Source organism: Coniosporium apollinis (genome assembly GCF_000281105.1).
Source record: "Coniosporium apollinis CBS 100218 chromosome Unknown supercont1.16, whole genome shotgun sequence".
Lineage (NCBI taxonomy): Eukaryota > Fungi > Ascomycota > Dothideomycetes > Coniosporium > Coniosporium apollinis.
In genome coordinates, this window is record NW_006913278.1 from 95,894 (window position 1) to 114,226 (window position 18,333).

At 54.0% G+C, this 18,333-nt stretch overlaps 8 protein-coding genes across 8 annotated transcripts; 5 read left to right on the forward strand and 3 right to left on the reverse strand.

Annotated features, from left to right (window-relative positions):
- Nucleotides 1-630: 630 nt before the first annotated feature.
- On the forward strand, nucleotides 631-2,603 carry W97_03786 (uncharacterized protein; the record flags this gene model as incomplete). The annotated part of the gene is made up of 7 exons (XM_007781680.1): nucleotides 631-819; nucleotides 882-952; nucleotides 1,006-1,119; nucleotides 1,181-1,263; nucleotides 1,313-1,714; nucleotides 1,789-2,114; nucleotides 2,163-2,603. 7 exons carry the CDS (start codon nucleotides 631-633, stop codon nucleotides 2,601-2,603), a joined length of 1,626 nt encoding a protein of 541 aa, XP_007779870.1.
- A 1,096-nt stretch (nucleotides 2,604-3,699) lies between these two features.
- On the reverse strand, nucleotides 3,700-4,624 carry W97_03787 (uncharacterized protein; the record flags this gene model as incomplete). Its single annotated transcript, XM_007781681.1, has 2 exons — nucleotides 3,700-4,433; nucleotides 4,486-4,624. The coding sequence occupies 2 exons, from the start codon at nucleotides 4,622-4,624 to the stop codon at nucleotides 3,700-3,702; spliced, it is 873 nt and encodes a 290-aa protein (XP_007779871.1).
- Nucleotides 4,625-6,034: 1,410 nt separating this feature from the next.
- W97_03788 (uncharacterized protein) lies at nucleotides 6,035-7,856 on the forward strand (the record flags this gene model as incomplete). Its single annotated transcript, XM_007781682.1, has 2 exons — nucleotides 6,035-6,269; nucleotides 6,322-7,856. 2 exons carry the CDS (start codon nucleotides 6,035-6,037, stop codon nucleotides 7,854-7,856), a joined length of 1,770 nt encoding a protein of 589 aa, XP_007779872.1.
- A 1,274-nt stretch (nucleotides 7,857-9,130) lies between these two features.
- Nucleotides 9,131-9,571, forward strand: W97_03789 (uncharacterized protein; the record flags this gene model as incomplete). The annotated part of the gene is made up of 1 exon (XM_007781683.1): nucleotides 9,131-9,571. One exon carries the CDS (start codon nucleotides 9,131-9,133, stop codon nucleotides 9,569-9,571), a length of 441 nt encoding a protein of 146 aa, XP_007779873.1.
- Nucleotides 9,572-10,173: 602 nt separating this feature from the next.
- W97_03790 (uncharacterized protein) lies at nucleotides 10,174-11,508 on the forward strand (the record flags this gene model as incomplete). The annotated part of the gene is made up of 2 exons (XM_007781684.1): nucleotides 10,174-11,268; nucleotides 11,329-11,508. 2 exons carry the CDS (start codon nucleotides 10,174-10,176, stop codon nucleotides 11,506-11,508), a joined length of 1,275 nt encoding a protein of 424 aa, XP_007779874.1.
- Nucleotides 11,509-12,630: 1,122 nt separating this feature from the next.
- On the forward strand, nucleotides 12,631-13,456 carry W97_03791 (uncharacterized protein; the record flags this gene model as incomplete). Its single annotated transcript, XM_007781685.1, has 2 exons — nucleotides 12,631-12,760; nucleotides 12,825-13,456. The coding sequence occupies 2 exons, from the start codon at nucleotides 12,631-12,633 to the stop codon at nucleotides 13,454-13,456; spliced, it is 762 nt and encodes a 253-aa protein (XP_007779875.1).
- An 812-nt stretch (nucleotides 13,457-14,268) lies between these two features.
- Nucleotides 14,269-16,338, reverse strand: W97_03792 (uncharacterized protein; the record flags this gene model as incomplete). Its single annotated transcript, XM_007781686.1, has 1 exon — nucleotides 14,269-16,338. One exon carries the CDS (start codon nucleotides 16,336-16,338, stop codon nucleotides 14,269-14,271), a length of 2,070 nt encoding a protein of 689 aa, XP_007779876.1.
- A 339-nt stretch (nucleotides 16,339-16,677) lies between these two features.
- Nucleotides 16,678-18,149, reverse strand: W97_03793 (uncharacterized protein; the record flags this gene model as incomplete). The annotated part of the gene is made up of 10 exons (XM_007781687.1): nucleotides 16,678-16,733; nucleotides 16,785-16,812; nucleotides 16,870-17,025; nucleotides 17,077-17,145; nucleotides 17,195-17,234; nucleotides 17,405-17,470; nucleotides 17,531-17,837; nucleotides 17,899-17,941; nucleotides 17,987-18,067; nucleotides 18,117-18,149. 10 exons carry the CDS (start codon nucleotides 18,147-18,149, stop codon nucleotides 16,678-16,680), a joined length of 879 nt encoding a protein of 292 aa, XP_007779877.1.
- Nucleotides 18,150-18,333: the final 184 nt, after the last annotated feature.

Below are 18,333 nucleotides of genomic sequence, written 5' to 3' on the forward strand. Positions count from 1 at the left end.
TGGGAATGAATGGCTGTCTCTGTTTAGGTACAGTGAGGTGGAGTGAGACGATGGCCGGTCGGAGCAAGTTCTCCGCCGAAGCACGCGCAACCGCCCAAGGTTCCATCTCAAAGGGTGCTGGACGGAGCGGCCCGCAAGGAGGGTTCGGCCGCTTGGCCCCCAGTTTGCTGCACATCCGCAGGACTGTCATGACCGCATCTCCAACCACAAGTTCTCCTGGTGCGCGCTAGAATCACATTCCTTGTTCCCCGCCGTGGCACATTGGCTGACAAGATCGAGGCGCTTCCAAGTTCAACCTTAGAGACATGCTTATCCTTGTATGCGTGGTTGGCTGGGCTGAGAACGTGCATTCAGGACGCTTTGATTAGGGGAGCGGAAGATGCGGATGCAAGCCCTAAGGCTCCAAGAGCTGGGGACATGTCGCTAGAGGCCTCTTATCTACCGCGCTAGCGGAGTCAACATGATAAATTTCTGCAGAAGCATGTACGAAGGATTGAACAAGCATAGGCGTGGGCGGGTCCCCGCTTGCAAGTAGAGCACTTCTTCTTCTGGCCTCCAGATCAACAGTCCCTCCTCGCAGAGGTCTTACCTTCCCTCAACTCAATTCTTCTCCTTGACGGATCCATCGCCATGTCTAAGTCTCCGTTATTCGAAGGCAAGAGCCTTCAGTCGGACGATGCGCCTGTGACCTATGTCAGAGACCTGGGGAATGAGTTTGCAATGGATTCGATGGGCAGGAGAGCGGTGGCCGAGCAGTACCAAGGCACAGAGGAAGATCAATACACCATGAAGGTCCTGGGCAGAACGCAGGAATTACGCGTAAGAGAATCTTCGTCTCGGTTTTGGATGTATGGTCGAACCATACTGATGCCGCTTCGCAGCGCAACTTCGGTTTCTTGCCTACCCTCGGCTTCGCTTCCACGCTGATTGCTACTTGGGAGTTCATCCTCGCGTATGTTCCGCTTCCCTGGAAAGACACATACTGTTACTCATGTACATGAACAGAACGCTTCTAAGTGGCCTTACCAATGGAGGCACTGCCGGTCTGTTCTGGGGCTACTTAGTGGTCGCGACAGGGTTCTTTCTCGTTTACTTAAGCGTGGCCGAATTGGCGTCTATGTAGGCATCTGTCTCTTCCTATTCCTTCAGGACCGGACAGCAGCTCACACATGATCCCAAGGGCTCCGACGTCCGGCGGCCAATACCACTGGGTATCTGAGTTTGCGCCACGGAGCTGTCAGAAGTACCTGAGCTATCTTACCGGTATCTCGAACTTTCAAATAGCAGTGACTGCTTATACTGACTCTCACAGGCTGGCTTACCTTTATTGGTTGGCAATCGGGCGTCGCCGGGACCTCGTTCATGGTTGGAACAATTATCCAAGGCTTAATAGTCTTAAACTACGAGTCTTACGCATACCGAAGCTGGCATGGAACATTACTTGTCATCGGGGTTACCTCGTTCGGTATCGCCTTCAACACGATCTTTGCCCGGAGGCTACCACTTGTCGAAAACATCCTAATGGTCCTTCACGTCCTGGGATTCTTTGTCGTGGGTTTCGTGCTGTGGATCTTGGGCCCGCGTGCCAATGCAAAGGCTGTCTTCACCGAGTTCAGGAACAACGGCGGCTGGTCTACCGATGGAACATCCTTTCTGGTAGGACTGAACCCGCTAGTAGTCTCGTTGTTAGGTTTCGACTGTGTTGCCCACATGTGTAGGTTGAAGATATCTTTTTACCTCTCAGTGTCAGCCTTTGGAAATCTTTCACTTACGAGACCGACACTATAGCCGAAGAAGTTAACGACGCCTCACGGACCGTACCGCTGGCGATAATCTGGGGGAAGCTAGTGAACGCAGTGTTTGGGTTTGGAATGATCATTACCGTCATTTTTATTTGGGGCGACATGGATGAAATCGCACTGTCGCCAACCGGGTACCCGTTCATCCAGATTTTCTACAACATCACGCACAGCTACGCTGGCACGAACATCATGACAGCAATCATCGTTGTAACTTTGACCGCCTGTGTTATTGCAACCGTGGCCACCGCTTCCCGCCAGATTTGGTCTTTCGCGAGAGACAATGGACCGCCCTTCTCCGCGACACTATCACGCGTAAGTCTGCGACCGTACGTCTAGGCACCGTAGAACTGACATGGTCAGGTCAAACCTGGCTGGGATATTCCGCTGAACGCGGTGCTCATCTCGCTCGCTGTGACTATCTTACTCTCCCTCATCAATCTTGGCTCGAGCGTTGCCCTTACCGCGATGTTCTCTCTAAGCTTAGCTAGTGGCATGACCTCGTACACCTTGTGTATCGGCTGTGTGCTACTCAAACGCTTCCGTGGCGAAAAACTTCCGGAACGGCGGTGGACGCTGGGCCGCGTCGGTGGGCCTGTGAACGTCGCATCGCTTGTCTTTCTCTTTGTGATGTACATCTTCAGCTTTTTCCCTACCGTTACGCCTGTCAAACCGAGTACTATGAACTGGGCGGTCGTCATGTATGGATCCGTGGTTTTGTTTGCCACAGGGTACTACTTTGTGATTGGAAAGAAGGTGTACATATCGCCCGCCGAAAGGGTAAGGAGAGACGCTAGTTTTTGACTTCCAGGCGTAGATATTTCTCTTAAGTGTATACAGCCGCTCTCTTCCTGCTAAGATACTGGCCCGCGTTGATTTGCATCCCATAGCCAGGGAATTCAGTAACACAAACGCATACCAAACTCGTTGGGGTTGCAGTTCTGCGCCTGAGTACTATACTCGCCGAGCAATTCGTATCCCTGGGCTGAGATGATCCACGTCCAGCCCGGATGTTCCGATGCAGGCTTCAGATCCACCTCTTGTTTTCGTCTCCTAGCCGCGCCATGTCCTCCTCAGTAAGCTCATCCTCTTCTTCTGTCTCAGCTTTTCGGTCAAAAGTTGGACGAGGAAGCGTGAGATACTCTAGAGCCGGATCAGGACCGGGTGGTACCATTGCAGTGCTTTCTATGGTGGATGCGCTGGACTTTGGGCTTCTCTCTTTGATGGTGGCTCAGTGTTTACAGATGAGCTCGGCTTATCAGAACTCGGACGTTTCTGTGCTACGGATTGTGGCTCCCAGCGCGCGTCTTCTTCTCTCGCTGTCGGCCTTCCCCCTACTGGTCCGCCAGTTTGAGCATCCTCTACCTCTTCTTGGTTCACAGATACCACCCGTGATCTCAAGTTCCTCGTTGCTGCCGGCATAGGTAGGTTCGGCAGTTCCGGGCTTTATCCGCGGTTACTAGATTCTGTCTTCGCCGAGGCATTACCTAAAACCAATCCGCCGCACACCTTGTTTAGAAGCTTTCAAGATGATGCAAAGAGACTTCCCTTCAAGTGAATGTCAATGGAAATGCAGAGGTGCGAGGAAATCCAGCGGAGACACGATGACGTTACATAACAAGGGTAGCTGAGGTACGTTACCCGCTTCTAGCGTGGCACGATTCGAACACCAACACACGTGCGATTAGCTGCATATCACACCACCCTGTTGGCCAACGGGAGCTCGACCTCACTGCATCTTATAAGGCAGATAACTTCTCCACGTTTGTTCGTTGAACTAGAGTCTTCGTGTCTTTTGCTAGCTACTAAGAGCCTGCTACCTCTCAGCCTGTCATCTGTTCCCACGTCTCGCCCGTTGGAGTTCTACGCATATCATGCGTCTATCCGTGAACCTGCGCCTCTAGACGTCTATCCCTTCCACAGTAACGCCCTTATTCCAGTTGTACTGCGAACGCCGTGCGACCTCAATCGCAGATTCATGAGACACCAGCGCCGCAACGAGATACAAGGCCGCATCCATACCCGCCGTGACTCCGCCAGCCGTGATGACCCTCAAACCTCCCAAAGGCAGCGCAGTCCTCCTAGCAAGTGACTCGCGTCTCCTTGACAGCTTCCACGCATCGCTGCCCTTGCGCGCAATCGACTTGCGCCTTCCATCAGGCCGCTTCTCCAGAATGAAAGGGTTTTCCTCCAACTTCTCCCCCAGCTCAAAGCGTGCATTGTTGACAACGTATCTCTCCTCCATCACGTCGGTCCGCTGCCCGGTACCATTCATCGCAACGTCTCTGCATATGATCTCAAGCTTGGTGTAGTAGTCCGGATGAGTGGTCGCAGCCAGACCCTGGAGGACACCCTGCTGAGCCAAGAACAAGGCGCCAGTGCACACGGAGAAGAGGGTCCGTTCACGGCTAGGATCTTTCTGCTGCAGCTCGGTGAAGGCGGTGATGAGGTCGAGGGGCTCTGCCTTCGTCTTAAGCACCTCGGCGGTGCCGCCGCCGGGGATGACAAGCACGTCGAACTCGTCGAGACGGTCGTGGGCTTCTTCGAAGTCCATATGGGCTTTGAAGGTGCAGCCTTGCGAGGAGGTGATATATTCCTTCGCGGCGACAGTGCTGCATTGGAAGGCTTTGGTTGCTAGTCGTCCGGCGTGTTAGTACTGACATGAGTGAATAGTGGCACCTCCTACCAGGATTCTTGATGTCTTGCAAAGCTTCGGTCAACATTTCGAGCGGGCCGCAGAAGTCCAGCGTGTCAAACGATGATTGGAGAGCGAAGAGAACCTGGATAGGTTCGTTTCTATCACCGCTCTCCTCGATTGCACTCATCTTGCTATCTGGTTGATGGATGTCTGGGAGAAAACGTCTTGGATGACTGTTTGTCGAGTTTCAAGTCAGTTCAGCTCAATGTTGAGGTGGGAGAAGTGGGCAAGAATTTCCCCGGATCTCACTTCCCCGGGTTAACCCCGCATTAGCCCCACCATATTAGAAAACACCTGGGCAGTCACGTGCGGATCAAGTCGCAACCTGAGGCAGTGACAAAGCCCAGCTATGCTCACGAGCGTGACGAGTGCTGAGCTTTCTACAGGCGTTGCACGGTTCGGCGCTTCTTCCCAGCTGAACATGAGCAAAAAATATTTCGCCGTCCTTCAAACACATCACTTATAATCTTTGAAGTATCGCTTTTTTATGGTTGCATATTATAATATTATATGTTAACATAATATCTTAGCAGCCTTAGCTTACTCATAGCTTATTATGGTGGTGGTATTGCGGATTAAACGTGTTTGAAAGTGCTCTATAATGAAGTTCCTCACGTGCTCGTCTATCCTGCAACAAAGTCCTGCGAAAGATCAAGGGTTTGGCAATTTTGGGAGCGCAGAGTTTCTTTCGCAAAGAAGCGCCGAACCGTGCAACGCCTGTAGCTCCGCATGCAAAGCTGAGCAGCACTTTCGCACCGCACTTCGATCATGTAGAGCTGGAACGGGGAATAGCCGCAATGCTTCAGCGATCAACCGCTGGGGTGAGGCGCGCGTTCCATGCTCAAAGAGTCGGTCAAATGGCAGCTCAGGCAAAGGCTTGTCGACTTCGGCGAGTTGAGAAGAACAGGTTTTCATGATTCCTTGTTCATCTGTTCTATCACATCTCGGTCTGTCCGTCAGGATTCAGTCATGGGAGCTCATGGTGCTGGACAGCTTGGCCCATGGCGTTTCATCGGCGCTGTTTCCCAGCATGCCGGTCCGTTGGCATGGCTATGCCCGGGCAGTTCTGCATGCACTTGAGGACCAAGATAGAGTACGGAGGTACCATTATATGACTGAAGCCTTGGAAGTCTTCCTGTTTCGACGGAGCTGCCCATAGAGGCAGCTCGGAGATCTGTCGGCAATCGCAATGGCGCGCAGCTAGGCGCAAAGAGGCAAGTGCTAACAAAGAACAGGTACTTGGTTGCGGCTCGAAACACCTAATCTCAACGCCGTCCATCAGCAGCGCAGGACGGCGCCTTTTACAGCTCTTACTCCACGTCACGCCGCGATGTTTACCGCTACCCATCCCCTCTTGGGAAGCTAACGCCGGGCGCAGAGGTTGAAGCATGTGGGAGTGTTGGGAATTCCCCGAACCTGGGGAGGCCATAAGAACAATGAATATCCTTCCATGGGAGACTTTGCTGGACCGTCCCTCCGTGCGCACCCTCTCGGTTTCTCATAGTCAGTAAGGGTCGCCAAGTCAAGGCTTCTAGCGATGCGCAACTTCTTCGCGACCGCATGCCTCATTGGCAGCCTGTTTACCCAGCTCGGTTATGCCGCGCCTCAGGACCAAGTCAAGGAGAAGCAGGCGAAAGTTGATAAGTTTGTCAAAGATGAAAGCACCGTAGCAATCCAAGGTGTTTTGGCCAACATCGGCCCGGACGGATCGAAAGTCTCTGGAGCTGCCGCCGGTATTGTGGTTGCGAGCCCATCGAAAGTAGACCCGGACTGTAGGTAAACATCCGCTTACTCAATAGGATACATACTGACTCAACTCCCTAGACTTCTTTACCTGGACTCGGGACGCTGCATTGGTCTTCAAGGCACTCGTCGACCGGTTCATTGCTGGTGACCAGTCTCTCAAGGCCAAGATTGACGACTATGTCTCAGCTCAGGCGTATCTACAAACCGTATCCAACCCTTCTGGGAGGCCAGAGACTGGCGGCCTCGGTGAGCCAAAGTTCAACGTCGACCGGACAGCATTCACGGGCTCGTGGGGAAGACCTCAACGTGATGGCCCGGCACTGCGAGCCACAGCGCTCATTGTATATGCGCAGTGGCTCGTTGCTAATGGCGACACTGCTAGAGCAGCGAACACTGTCTGGCCGGTGATTAGCAAAGACTTGTTCTACGTCAGTCGGAACTGGAATCAGACAGGCTTCGATCTGTGGGAGGAGATCAACGGTTCATCCTTCTTTACGCTTGCTGCCTCGCATCGAGCACTCGTCGAGGGCAATGCCTTGGCCGGGAAGCTTGGAAAGCCATGCGACCAGTGTACCGCACAGGCCCCGGAGGTGTTGTGCTTCCTTCAGACCTTCTGGACTGGCAGCTACATTGACTCAAACATCAACACCAACGACGGCAGGACCGGAAAAGATGCAAACTCAATTCTGACATCTATCCATGTTTTCGATCCTACCGCCGGCTGCACTGACTCTACGTTCCAACCATGCTCGCCGCGTGCGCTGGCAAACCACAAAGCGGTGACGGACTCGTTCCGCTTCTATGCAATTAACGCTGGAATCCCGCAAGGCGTGGCCGTGGCTGTCGGCCGTTATTCAGAGGACGTCTACTACGGTGGACATCCTTGGTACCTCGCCACCCTGGCCGCCGCTGAGCAGCTGTACGATGCGCTCTACCAGTGGAACCGACGGGGCTCGATCACTGTGGACGCAGTCTCACTCGCCTTCTTCCGAGACCTAGTCCCCAACGTTGCGACCGGAACTTACGCATCAAACTCCGCTACGTACAAATCGCTCACCACCGCTGTCAAGAACTACGCAGATGGCTATATGGCTGTCGTGCAGAAGTACACGCCGGCCAACGGCGCACTTGCCGAGCAGTTCTCCAAGACGGACGGCAAGCCCCTGTCGGCCGCCGACCTTACATGGTCGTACGCTGCCTTCTTGACCGCCGCCGCTCGTCGAAATGGCGTCGTGCCCGCCTCGTGGGGCGAGCCCACCGCGAACCGGGCGCCTGGTGTCTGCAAGGGCGGCATCCCGCCGTGCACTGTCTCAGTCACTTTCAACGAGGTTGCGGGGACGTCGTTCGGCCAGAATGTCTTCATCGTGGGTTCTATCTCGCAGCTCGCAAGCTGGAATCCCGGCTCTGCAGTCGCGCTAGCTTCGGACCGTTACACGAACGAGAACCCGCTATGGTATGTGACGCTTCAGCTGCCGGCGAGCACAAGCTTTGAGTACAAGTACATCAAGAAGACGGCGGATGGGAGCGTCACTTGGGAGAGTGATCCGAACAGGCGCTACACTGTACCGGACTGTGGAAGTGGTGCGGCGACGCAGAACGATGTATGGCGCTGAGCGTGAGCATATGAGGGGTTAGTAGGTCGTCTAACGGCGCTGTTTTTGGTGGCGGTTGCTCTTTTGTCAAGAGAATACATTGTTTGACACGGCCACTTCCACGGTCAAATCGCCTAGCACTGCCACTTCAAAGTATCACAGTCTTAGTATATCATTAATACCCACTTCATACTATTCGGTCGGCTACGAGACCTCTGCTAAGTGCTCCACCGCCGACTTGTGTTGTGAAATGCCAAGTACGCAGGTTCTCTGGTTTCCTGATACAAAGAAGAGCATATCCTTTGAGGTGAACTACGAGTTCCACTCAGAGTAAATCCTAGCCGGTTGCAGGACTGGATAGTATTTCTTTGTTCGCATTTCAGATCTCACCCCAAACTAAGAGTGTACACAACAACCGCCGCGCTCTGACGCGCTTAATGTTGTGCCGTCACTAACATTTCCAAGCATGTCGACCGGGGCTGGTGTGCATTACCAAGGACGGCGGTTGTTGCTGTTCCCACCCGTCTCTCCACCAGCCGATGCCCGCCCAAGGAGACTCGCACCAGCATCACCGTCGCAGGCCTCAACAGTAACAACGACAGCTGCAGCCACACCGTCACTGTCACCAACAGCAGTATCGGGTTCTCCTCTTCCTCCACCCCCTTCTTTTCGCTCCCTATTTTTCTCCTCCGCTTCTTCAGCCTCATATGTCCCTTCTAACTCCGGCTCTTCATCTCCGTCCCTCTCCTCCGCTTCTTCTCTAATATCAAGTGCTCCCTCTGACCCTGGTTCTTCCATTCCCTCTTTAGGTACCTACCCTTATCCCTTCGGGTCTGCTTAAACGAAAGCCATACTGACAATGGGAAGAGAGCGACTGCGGACCTGCCCCCGAGGAAAACGGCCACGCTCCACCCCGCCGAGGGCATCCGCCTACCTTGTTGCTTGTATTTGTCGCCGGCCTGATACTGTCTAAGTTTACAAGTAAGGCGCTCACCGATCCGTCCGCATCCGTTCCAATAGATCTCCCGCCTCCACTGCCGGAGCCCGAACCAGAGTTCAAGGAGGGCTTTTCTCCACTGTCTCGTTGCGGCTATAGCGCAAAGGACTTTAGCTTCGTCTATTCCCCAAACGCTCGTGCAGTCCTTGGCTTAGACGGAAGGCCGTATGGTAGCGGTAGTAAAACTGTCGCCAAGCGTCACCGACGGCAGCTACTGCGCCTATGGCACCCGGACAAGGTGGGAGTTACTGGGTTAGAAATCTGGCAGCACGAGAGCATCATCCACATAATCGACGAGATGTACAAACAGCTAGAGCCACAGCTCGAGCGAGACGACATCGAGGATCCTGATCCCGATTTTCACACCAAAAATTGGCCGCCTCGGCTACTCAAGCCGGCATCGACACAACCACCAACACCCGAGTCCAAGTCTGAACGTAGCCTCTTTCCACTCTCGCGTTGCGGCTATGGTCCACAGAACTTCACCTTCCTAGCCTACCCAGATCCTTATATAGGTCTCGGCTTCGAGTGGGGCAAGGTTACCAAGGCTGAACTTGAGACCGAATCCGAGCAGCGTTACCAGCAGCTGATGCTCATCTGGCACCCGGACAATGCAAACGTCACTGGATTGGATAGCTGGCAACACCTCCATATTGAGACGAAGATCACAAGGATGTACAACTCATTGAAGCGTGATATCAAATACATGGAATTGGTTCAATATCATCGACCGGCATAAATGGATTTACATCTCCTGGCTTTGGCAGCAGATGGCTCCATGAGTCACCTCACATAGTCAGATCTGTACCTGCCCAGGGTTCCTTCGTTGCAAGGGGTTACGCGAGCGAAGCAGTTTGCAAGAATCAAACCGGCACCGACCGCGCCTTCGTTCCATTCAATAAGGACCACCGCTACTCCATCATCGCAAATGTTCTTTCGTAAGGAAGTAGGGCATGACTAGAGGGAGGAACATGTGAATGCGACGCCTTTTCATAGTTGTACCGTTGGAGACTTCCAAGTCGAGGACCTGAGAGCGCTTGATAGGATCATACATCACAGTTCTGTAATGTTCCGTTAATCTCTGCTCATGTGCTTGTATTCAGGCAAGCATCGCCAGTGTGAATGATTATCATTCTACCTTCCTATCACCGTCTGTACAGGTGGCTTTGTCACAAATGCTCAAATGTCAAGCAGGATGTGACAAACCGCATCGTCAGCTTTTGCGAATAGAGAGTTTGAATTTCACTTAAAAGGGCTGCAACGTGTTACGACTGCCAGCAAGAGATCCGCAAGCAGCTGCCGCGCCAATAATCACCCCAGCTTTCGTCTGTTGACAGATTCATGGATCCCACCCCCGGGTCAGATTCGCCGCCTGGAGCCGCCAGCGATCAAGCTTTGCAAATTCTCTGCACGACGCGTTCGAGAGATCAACCTGAAGCAAATGCGGTAATTGAGCAATGGCTCGCAACAGCAGATTCTGAAGATCAAGAGGCGGCCGACGAGCTGCTTGGTCAGCTCCCCCTCGATGACCGGAGAGGGCGACCAAGAGACTACGCTTCTACTGAGCGTACTGCCACGCGTGCACAACCTGCTGAACATATTGACGAAGAGCCAGGTAGGCGAAGGGTGAGAGACGAAGGTGTTGTAGCCCGTACGGCTCAATCATCAGCCACTGATGCACGACAGCAGCAAAAACCAGCGACTGGCGGGTCTCAAGCCAGCCAAATCTTCCAGCCAGTCGACGAGGTCCAAGACCTACTCGCAGACCTGAATGCCCTTTTGCCGGATGCCTCGCCTCTCAGAATGCTCCAACATCGAGTAGAAGCCTTCTTCAAGCAGGGAACTCGCATGGCGTCATTTGCGTTCGCGGCGCTTGAAAACGTCGCGATGGAGGGCATCTATGAACTTAATGAAGAGCGCGTCAAGATCGAACTGAGCACCACCGAGCCGAAACCAGAGTCTGAGTACATTAAGAACTATCCCTGGACCTCATGCAAGCTCGCTGCAACACTGGTCATGATACTGGCCGCCTCGAAAGAAGGCATGTACGACGCGATCAAGTCTCAATCGAGACACATGGGCGGAATGCCGGAATTGAAGGACATCCGCGAAACACCGTCTGCATCCTTTATAAAGGAATTTCGGACTGCGAGAGATGCGGCTCTGGGGAAGGAGAAGTCGACGACGGTGATGCAAGTCACACTTACCGACGTGTGCATCTTCGAACTTGAGGAACTGGGTCAGTTCCAGGAGTACTTCGAATTTTCACATGTCTTCGTCGTCGGCGTTGGGCCGGAAGGTGTCATCGTCTGGCAGGCTTGGGGAAAGCATGGATACAGGCTCGACGAATACCTTGGGCGCAATGGAACGCGTGTTCGTAGCTGGAAAGAGGCAGAACAGTTTGTCGATGATTTTGAGAAGCTGATTCTTGGGCAGGTAAGCATGAGAGGAGGGATTGCCGTACTGTCATTGAACACTCCGGACTGACTTCTGCAGGGCATGTGGACTGCTAAACGGAACAAGCTCTACAAGAAGCTATTCGAGGTGGATATCAAGCAGATATGTGGCCCCAATGGGCCGGAGCGGCCGATTACGCCGGAGTACGAAGCCTGGGTCCGCATTCATGTCCTCAAGGATGTCAAGTATGAGGATGTAGCAAAGTTGAGCTGGGTTTGATGCAGGAGCTCGCCGCCTCTTGCAGTTTAATAAGAAGGCTGAATGCGCTATGGATGGCATGTGGCACATTTTCTAGTCTCGAGTACCTAGCATGTCTGTACGTTGTAGAGATGGAGGGCTTGTTGTCCTGAGAGGGAGTGAACATAATGTTCTCAATCACGTGAGCTGGTATGCCGCAGAACCCCTACGAAACTTCCAAGCCGAACCAGTCCTTTTATTCAGACACGCATTTCCAGCAGCGCCACTACTCAAACGATGTATATTGAAAAACCTCCAACGCTAACTTAGCTCCTTCTCCCCACAAGAGGCATTCAAACCGGTCCTCAGTGGGCGGTTGCTGGGAGCACATAGATCCCTCCAAGTAGTTCGTGATGCGGCTTATTTAGGGGCATCTGCTCAACGTCTGGAATCTCACTGGCTTGTGATGGGGTATGCACTGTAGAATCCCAGCTGCCTTAAGCGGCTGTCAACAGAAGTTAGTCCGAATACCAATCTGCGCTCTCCTCTGTTCGATCCAATACTAGCGACGGTTTCTCTTCACGTCTCAATTCATGGAATCTGTCACATTTCACCACAGCCTTGACAAGCCCAATCGGCTGTGCTCGAGTCCGGAGTATCTCTTGAAGTTTTCCTTCTTTGCGTCGTCAAGAGCAGGACCGTTCGTTCATCAAGCTGCACCTTCCATCTCGCCAAATGGGCACACCCCGCGTTTTGGGGCTGTGGCTGAAACTCCGCCATCTTCAATGTGAATGGCCCGATCCCGTACTTTTGGCACTTCGCTCGATTGGGACATTTTTTCAAGATAGTTCAGAACCGTCTCCCATGTTTACTCCCCTTGGCGCAATTTTGTTACCTATCGGGACAAGTCCAGCCCTTGGAGTACTCACATGGCAATAGCGGGACGACGCGATGGTATGCAGGTGGCAGATGCAGCATTGGCAACCAACCGCCCGAATACATGATGTCCTTGTCGCTGCAGGGGAATGGGGAAGTGGTATAAATGAATCTGGCCCGCTGGGATATACCGGAATACTGGTCCTTGACACAGCAGACGCATTCTGAGCCGCCCTTAGCATCGATTCTTCAATCTAAGATAGAGCTTCGCCTATACTCACTACAAACATGTGGAAGCAAAACCTCTTTTCCCTGGTTCTAGCAACCTTGGCCAGCGTATCCTGGGCAGCGCCCGGCGACGTCTGCCGCTCATCACTCGGCAGCGGCACCTGCAAATCTACAGGCAGCTGTCCAACAGGTGAGAGCAGTCTAGCCAGACCTCTATGATAGACCACAACCGCAAGATGACTGATACATCCTAGGCTTCACCGTCCGCGGCGCCTGCCCGAACGACCCGGCCGACATCCGCTGCTGCATCCAAACCGCCTGCAAAACCAACACAGGCACCTGCCTCGACAAATCCATCACGCCCTGCAGAGGCGGCCGCTTCGAAGCCGGCCACTGCCCCGGCTCGACCAACATCCAATGCTGCATCCGCGATACGGCTCCAACCCCCACTCCCACGCCCAAGTGCCCGACCTCCTGGGTGATCGGCGTGCGCGGCTCCGGCGAGTCCCTCACCGGCGCGAACGAGATCGAAAAGATGCGCGCGACCGTCTCGGCCTATGTCCGTGAGGCAGCTGCTGCCTTGCCCACAGATACGGAGTACCTGTCGCTGCGGTACGCTGCTGCGCCGGTTGGGCCGGACCATCTTACCTCGCAGCAGGCGGGCGCGGAGCTGCTGCGGACTGTTATTCGCGCGTGCGTGAGCGCGTGCCCGAATATACGGATTGGAGTCATGGGATACTCCCAGGGCGCCCACGTCGTCAATGATGCGCTGAGCTACCTAAGTCGCAACACGCCCTCGGCCCTTGAGAGGGTGCGCGCGGGGTATTACAGATTGCGGACCCCTGGGCCGATTCTTCGAAGTCTTATCATTTGGGTATTACGCTGAACGGCTCGCCAGCCCTAGTGAAGCAGTCTGGCAGAGTGCTGGTACCACAGGCGCTGCCGGCGGCGGTGGCGGGCCGAGCGACGTCGGTTCGTATCAGTGGAGATATTGTGTGCGATGCGCCGAAGAAGGGATTAGCGTTGTTAGTGTCGGCGGTGACGGTGGGATTTCATCAGGCGTACAAACCCTGCTGTACGCAGTTATTGTTCACTAGGATTTTAGGGGGCGCGTTGGCGAGCAGGTTGCAGGCATGAAGACGGGGTTGACTTATGAGGCTACCATATGTAGGGCTCGTACAAAACGCTGGTATCGCTGCGATGACCGAAGAACAACGCTCCGCTTATGAGACCTCTTGACTCTATACTGCCGGAACTCACATGCTGCTGTACGTGACTGCTTAGATAACGCATAGCTGCGCTGTAGTGGGAAGTTGGATCAGTTCATCCTACCGTGGATAGTTAGACTCTGTGACAGGCTTTCTGTGACAATTTCACCAGGGTGAGTGTATATAAGATATTAGATATTCGAGCATGTGCTATTGGCCATTCCCTATTCATCCGCCGGCACGCTGGGTGCAGAAGCCGCTAGGGACACCAGCATCCAATGGACAGAATCAGCTGTATTGTCGATAGTGAGCTGGAGCTGATTATTGAAGCGCCTTGGGCGCAGATGTGATACGCGGCCAGTATCCTGTCCGGTATGTGGCGCCTCAGCACTTCGCTTCAATAAGCGTGAGAGAGGAGTACTATCATCGCCCATGGAAGCGTGTATCCGAATTTCGAAGGTCTCAAGTCGTGTAAGTGAGTCCAGTCTGCTCATGAGACAGCCTTATGCACTCGCGATGCAGCAGAGCTGATCCCCGACTTCTCCATTGCCCACGAAAGCCTGCTCTGCTCGTTCTTCTCCTCCACTTCCTTCTCCATATCTTTCGCCTCCTGGTCGGCATCTTTGCCCGTCTCCTCCTTCTTTCTTCGCTCCTCCTCTTCCTGTTCCTCCGCTATCCTCAGCTCCTGCTCCTCCTTTGCTACTTCCTCAAGATCAATGTCCTCGAAGCCGATCTTCTTCAGGATGCTGCCGGTAATGTAGCGGTACTTCGTGTGACCGCTGACCAGATCACTAACGTCGACGTTTTCAACGCCTTTAACACCTTCGATTGCCTGGAGCCCGGCAACGCCGAGCTGGATACTACTGCTACGGTAGAGAAACGCAAGAACATAGTCGTTCGTTGAATAAACATTCACGACTCGGCCAGAGACAACACTGCGGAGCTTTCTCCAGTCGGCAGCCGTAGACGGAGTTGGAGCACCAACGAGCACGACGGACTCAACTAGGCCGAATGCTTTCCTCTCGGCGAGCGTTTGTAGGCAGGTATAGATAACTCGAGCGCCGAGAGAGTATCCAATTAGCGTTACTGGTCGCTCACCCTGCGCCTTGTTGATGAGCGCGTCCGCCAGCACCTCGCCAGCTTTCTCGCTCCTCGTCTTCGCAATGCTGAAGGGATTGTCGACGATCTTCCCAACCTTGAGCAATCCCAGTGGCCAGAGCGCCGCCGACAATGCCGCAAACACCGTCCGCTTGATAATCTCTTTCTTCGCATAGTTCCATGCATAGCTAGATACCATGGTCTTGATTGCGTTCCCCAGGTTCATCAGCGCCTCGAGCTCCCATCTCAGCGCAAACCCCTCGGTGCTCTGACTAATGACGCGCCACGGCTTGACCACATCCTGCGGATCGGTGATCCAGCCGCTGATACCGATAGCCACGCGCAGGCGACGGTATTCCTTCTCAATCTTGCGGGGCTTGTGCCAGTCCCTGACAGGTATAAACCCGAAGTCATCGACTTCTTTCGCGTACTGATCCATCATCTGGCCCGTCATACGTCCGCCGTAGGCACCGAAAAGTCCACCAACGAGTACTGTGCTACCGGCGAGCGTGCCCAAGTATCCTGCTGCAGCCGTTGCGCCGAGGCCCAGACCGCCCATAACAGAGCCCACGCCTGCGGCGACAAGAGGTGCGGCAAGGCCACCAGTGACGCCGATGATGGCGGCGCCGGCGACCGACGCGAGGCCCACCTTCCACTTGCGGCTGCTCGAGTTCTCTTCGGCCTTTTTCTTGGTCTCTTCGTCCGCGTTCATTTGCTCGGCGGCTTTGAGCAGGCCGCGTGCTACTTTGCTCTCGTCGTCTGCTAGGAAGTTGATCGAGAGCTTGAGGCTACTCGTCAGGTACAGTAGCAAGATTCGTGAGTGAGCGGAGTAATGTTCTAGACTCAGGAGTAGGAGCAACACTGAGTGTAGAATGAGCGCTCTGTGCTCCTCCTCCAGCCTCGCCAAGGGCGTTTCAACAGGCGGATACAGCTCGTGCAGAGTTGCAGCGGCGCTTGCGTCCTGCTTGTGAGATGTGACCTTGTGCGTTTGGGACCGTGACGAGGAGGTCCTAGCGTGGGCATTGTGCTTCTGCGCAGTAGCATCGTGCTTCGAGTTCACAACCTCGCCCACCCGCTGCAGAACGTTGTCCCTCCACTCATCGAAGTATGCCAGCGCCGCGTTTTTCAGTTCCTGCAGCTTTGGCGCCGAAAGCTCTTTCTCGCGCCTCTCCTGCTCGCTGCGCTGCTTGTCGTGCGCTTCAACGTCGGCGTTTCCGACATCGAGGTTGGGATTCTGGAGCGCGTCGTCGCCGGTGAGGTCTGAGATTAAGTCGGAGGGCTGGCCGGTCTTGCTTGGATCGAAGGCGTCGAGGATGGTCTTGCGCATTGAGGCCGTGCAGTTGGCGATTAATAAGGTAAGGTCGCTGCGCTGTTCGGGCGTGGAGAGGATGGATGTGAGCGATTGTTCGTCTTCGCTGGGTTTCTCGTCCTCGTGAGAGGAGCCGAGGAAGTTGGAAAACATCGTGGTGGTGTCTCGAATTGTCTAATTGTACTGAGTGCCAGGGAATTGGTGTGTTGTGAGGGACTCAAAGGGAGGGGGGTCCTGCGGTATTGACACACACTTCCAAGCGCAAGGGCATCGACTGATGACGTAGTGTGGCATGGATCTTGGCACGGTGGCTAGAATCTTCACGTGCAATATACCATTGCGAGTGTCGAAAGGATACGACAAGCTCACGTAGTCTACGTCGGCGACAGTTGCTCCCTTCGCCATCTTGATAGTCCAAAACGCTGCTACCACCAACGCCACGAATGTAGTAAGAAGCCCATCAGATGGCTGCCGCCACTCTAGCGTGACAATTTATGAGAAATCCTCCTCCTTCTGTTCGATCTGGTTCTTGACTCGGAGGAGGATCGCTGGGAAATTTGTCAGTTAAAACGATGGTTACAAGGGGCAAACAGACTGACTGGTTTTCCACTTGTCCAGTTTACTCATCTACAACTGTCAGAGATTCTGGTCGCAAAGAGACACCGGCTTGATGCGACAGCTTACCTGGTCAAACTTGAATAGTTCATCAGCGAACGCTTCAGGATCCCCATGCTCTACTGCTTCCGCAAGAGACGAGAGGAGCTGGCATTCTCGAGTTGCTGAGAAGCTAGGATCAAGATCGCGATACTTTTCGAGAGCTTGATTTGTCCCAACGGAGTCCTGTTATAGGATTCAGCAAAGCTACAAAGCAACAGCTGCTGCAGAGCTTACGCCGGTAGCCAGCTGACATATTCCTGCCTTGAGCAGATACTCTTTTACCGACCACTTCATGAGATTATTCTGCGGGCGTCAGTAAGGGACCGGAAAGTCTACAGGCCAGGACGCTTACGTTGATGGAGCTCTTCGCTACTTGCTCATACATCTGGATTCTGGCGGAGTGTTAGCAGCTCTTACAAGTTAATGCTGGCCACGATCAGAGCATGATGTTCAGCCAGAACATGGCCTGACACCGTTTCAGCAGCCCAACGTAATGGTGGATTGAATCCTAGTTTTCTCCGCCCGTGCCGAGTTGTGCCTTCTCTTTTGGGGGTATTCTTACGCTTTGTAATAGTCGCCCTCAAGCGCGGCAAGATCCCCGACTTTCAGGAAGATCTTGTTCGCAAGCCTGCCATCGGAGATCAGCTCATCTCTATCGAGCACTATTCCAGGTCAAGAAGTGACTGACGCCTCAGCATTGTCGCTCTCAAACCACGCGCCGCAAGTCTCATAGGCCTCCAATGCCCGCTTCTGATCCCCTATCTCGACCTCGTAAAGCTCGGCCAGGTTCTGCTGGTGTGTAGCTGCTCTCCGAAGGTTGCCCTTGCTTGTCCAGTGGTTGATGGCTTGTTGCAGCGCCTTGGCTGCCTCCTCCGGATCAGACTTGCGGTATACTTTGAAGGCCTCGACGTATGTGTTTGCGGCGTCATCGGGCTCGGAGAGTTTAGAAGTCATTATTTCTGCGGCTCGCATGAATGTGTCGCCTGCTTCGCGGTCTGTGGAGGTTTAACTTTGACATCTGGGGTGAGGGGATATCGAGAGGTCTGTGAGGCATACTCATCTTCTGCATCCGGAATGCATTCGCAGCTTGTGTGTAGAGCTTCACGCGATCAGTCGGGCTCTAGCCTGTTGGTGTGGAACCGACCTCAACTGCCTGCTCTAACTTCTCTGTCCGCCCTCCGAAGAAGGAGAAGCCTCCAGTCGCCGATGCTGCCGTCTTGTCTGCCTGTTGAGATTGTTAGGCATGGAGAGATAGCAGGGACAGCGACATTGACCTTCTGTAGCAGACCGCGCGGGTCTTGCGCCATGCTTGCTGAGAGTGGTGGGGCTTAGTGGTCGTGCCGAGTGGTTGTTGTTTCTGAGTGTTCGGTATGCTGGGCGTCTCGTAAAGGGATATAAGAAGGAGTATAGTAGCGGTTATGGGGCTGGAGCGTCTAGGTTGTGTAGTTGTACGAGTGTCTGCGGCTTGTGGTTGCGTAGCGGGCAGCACGG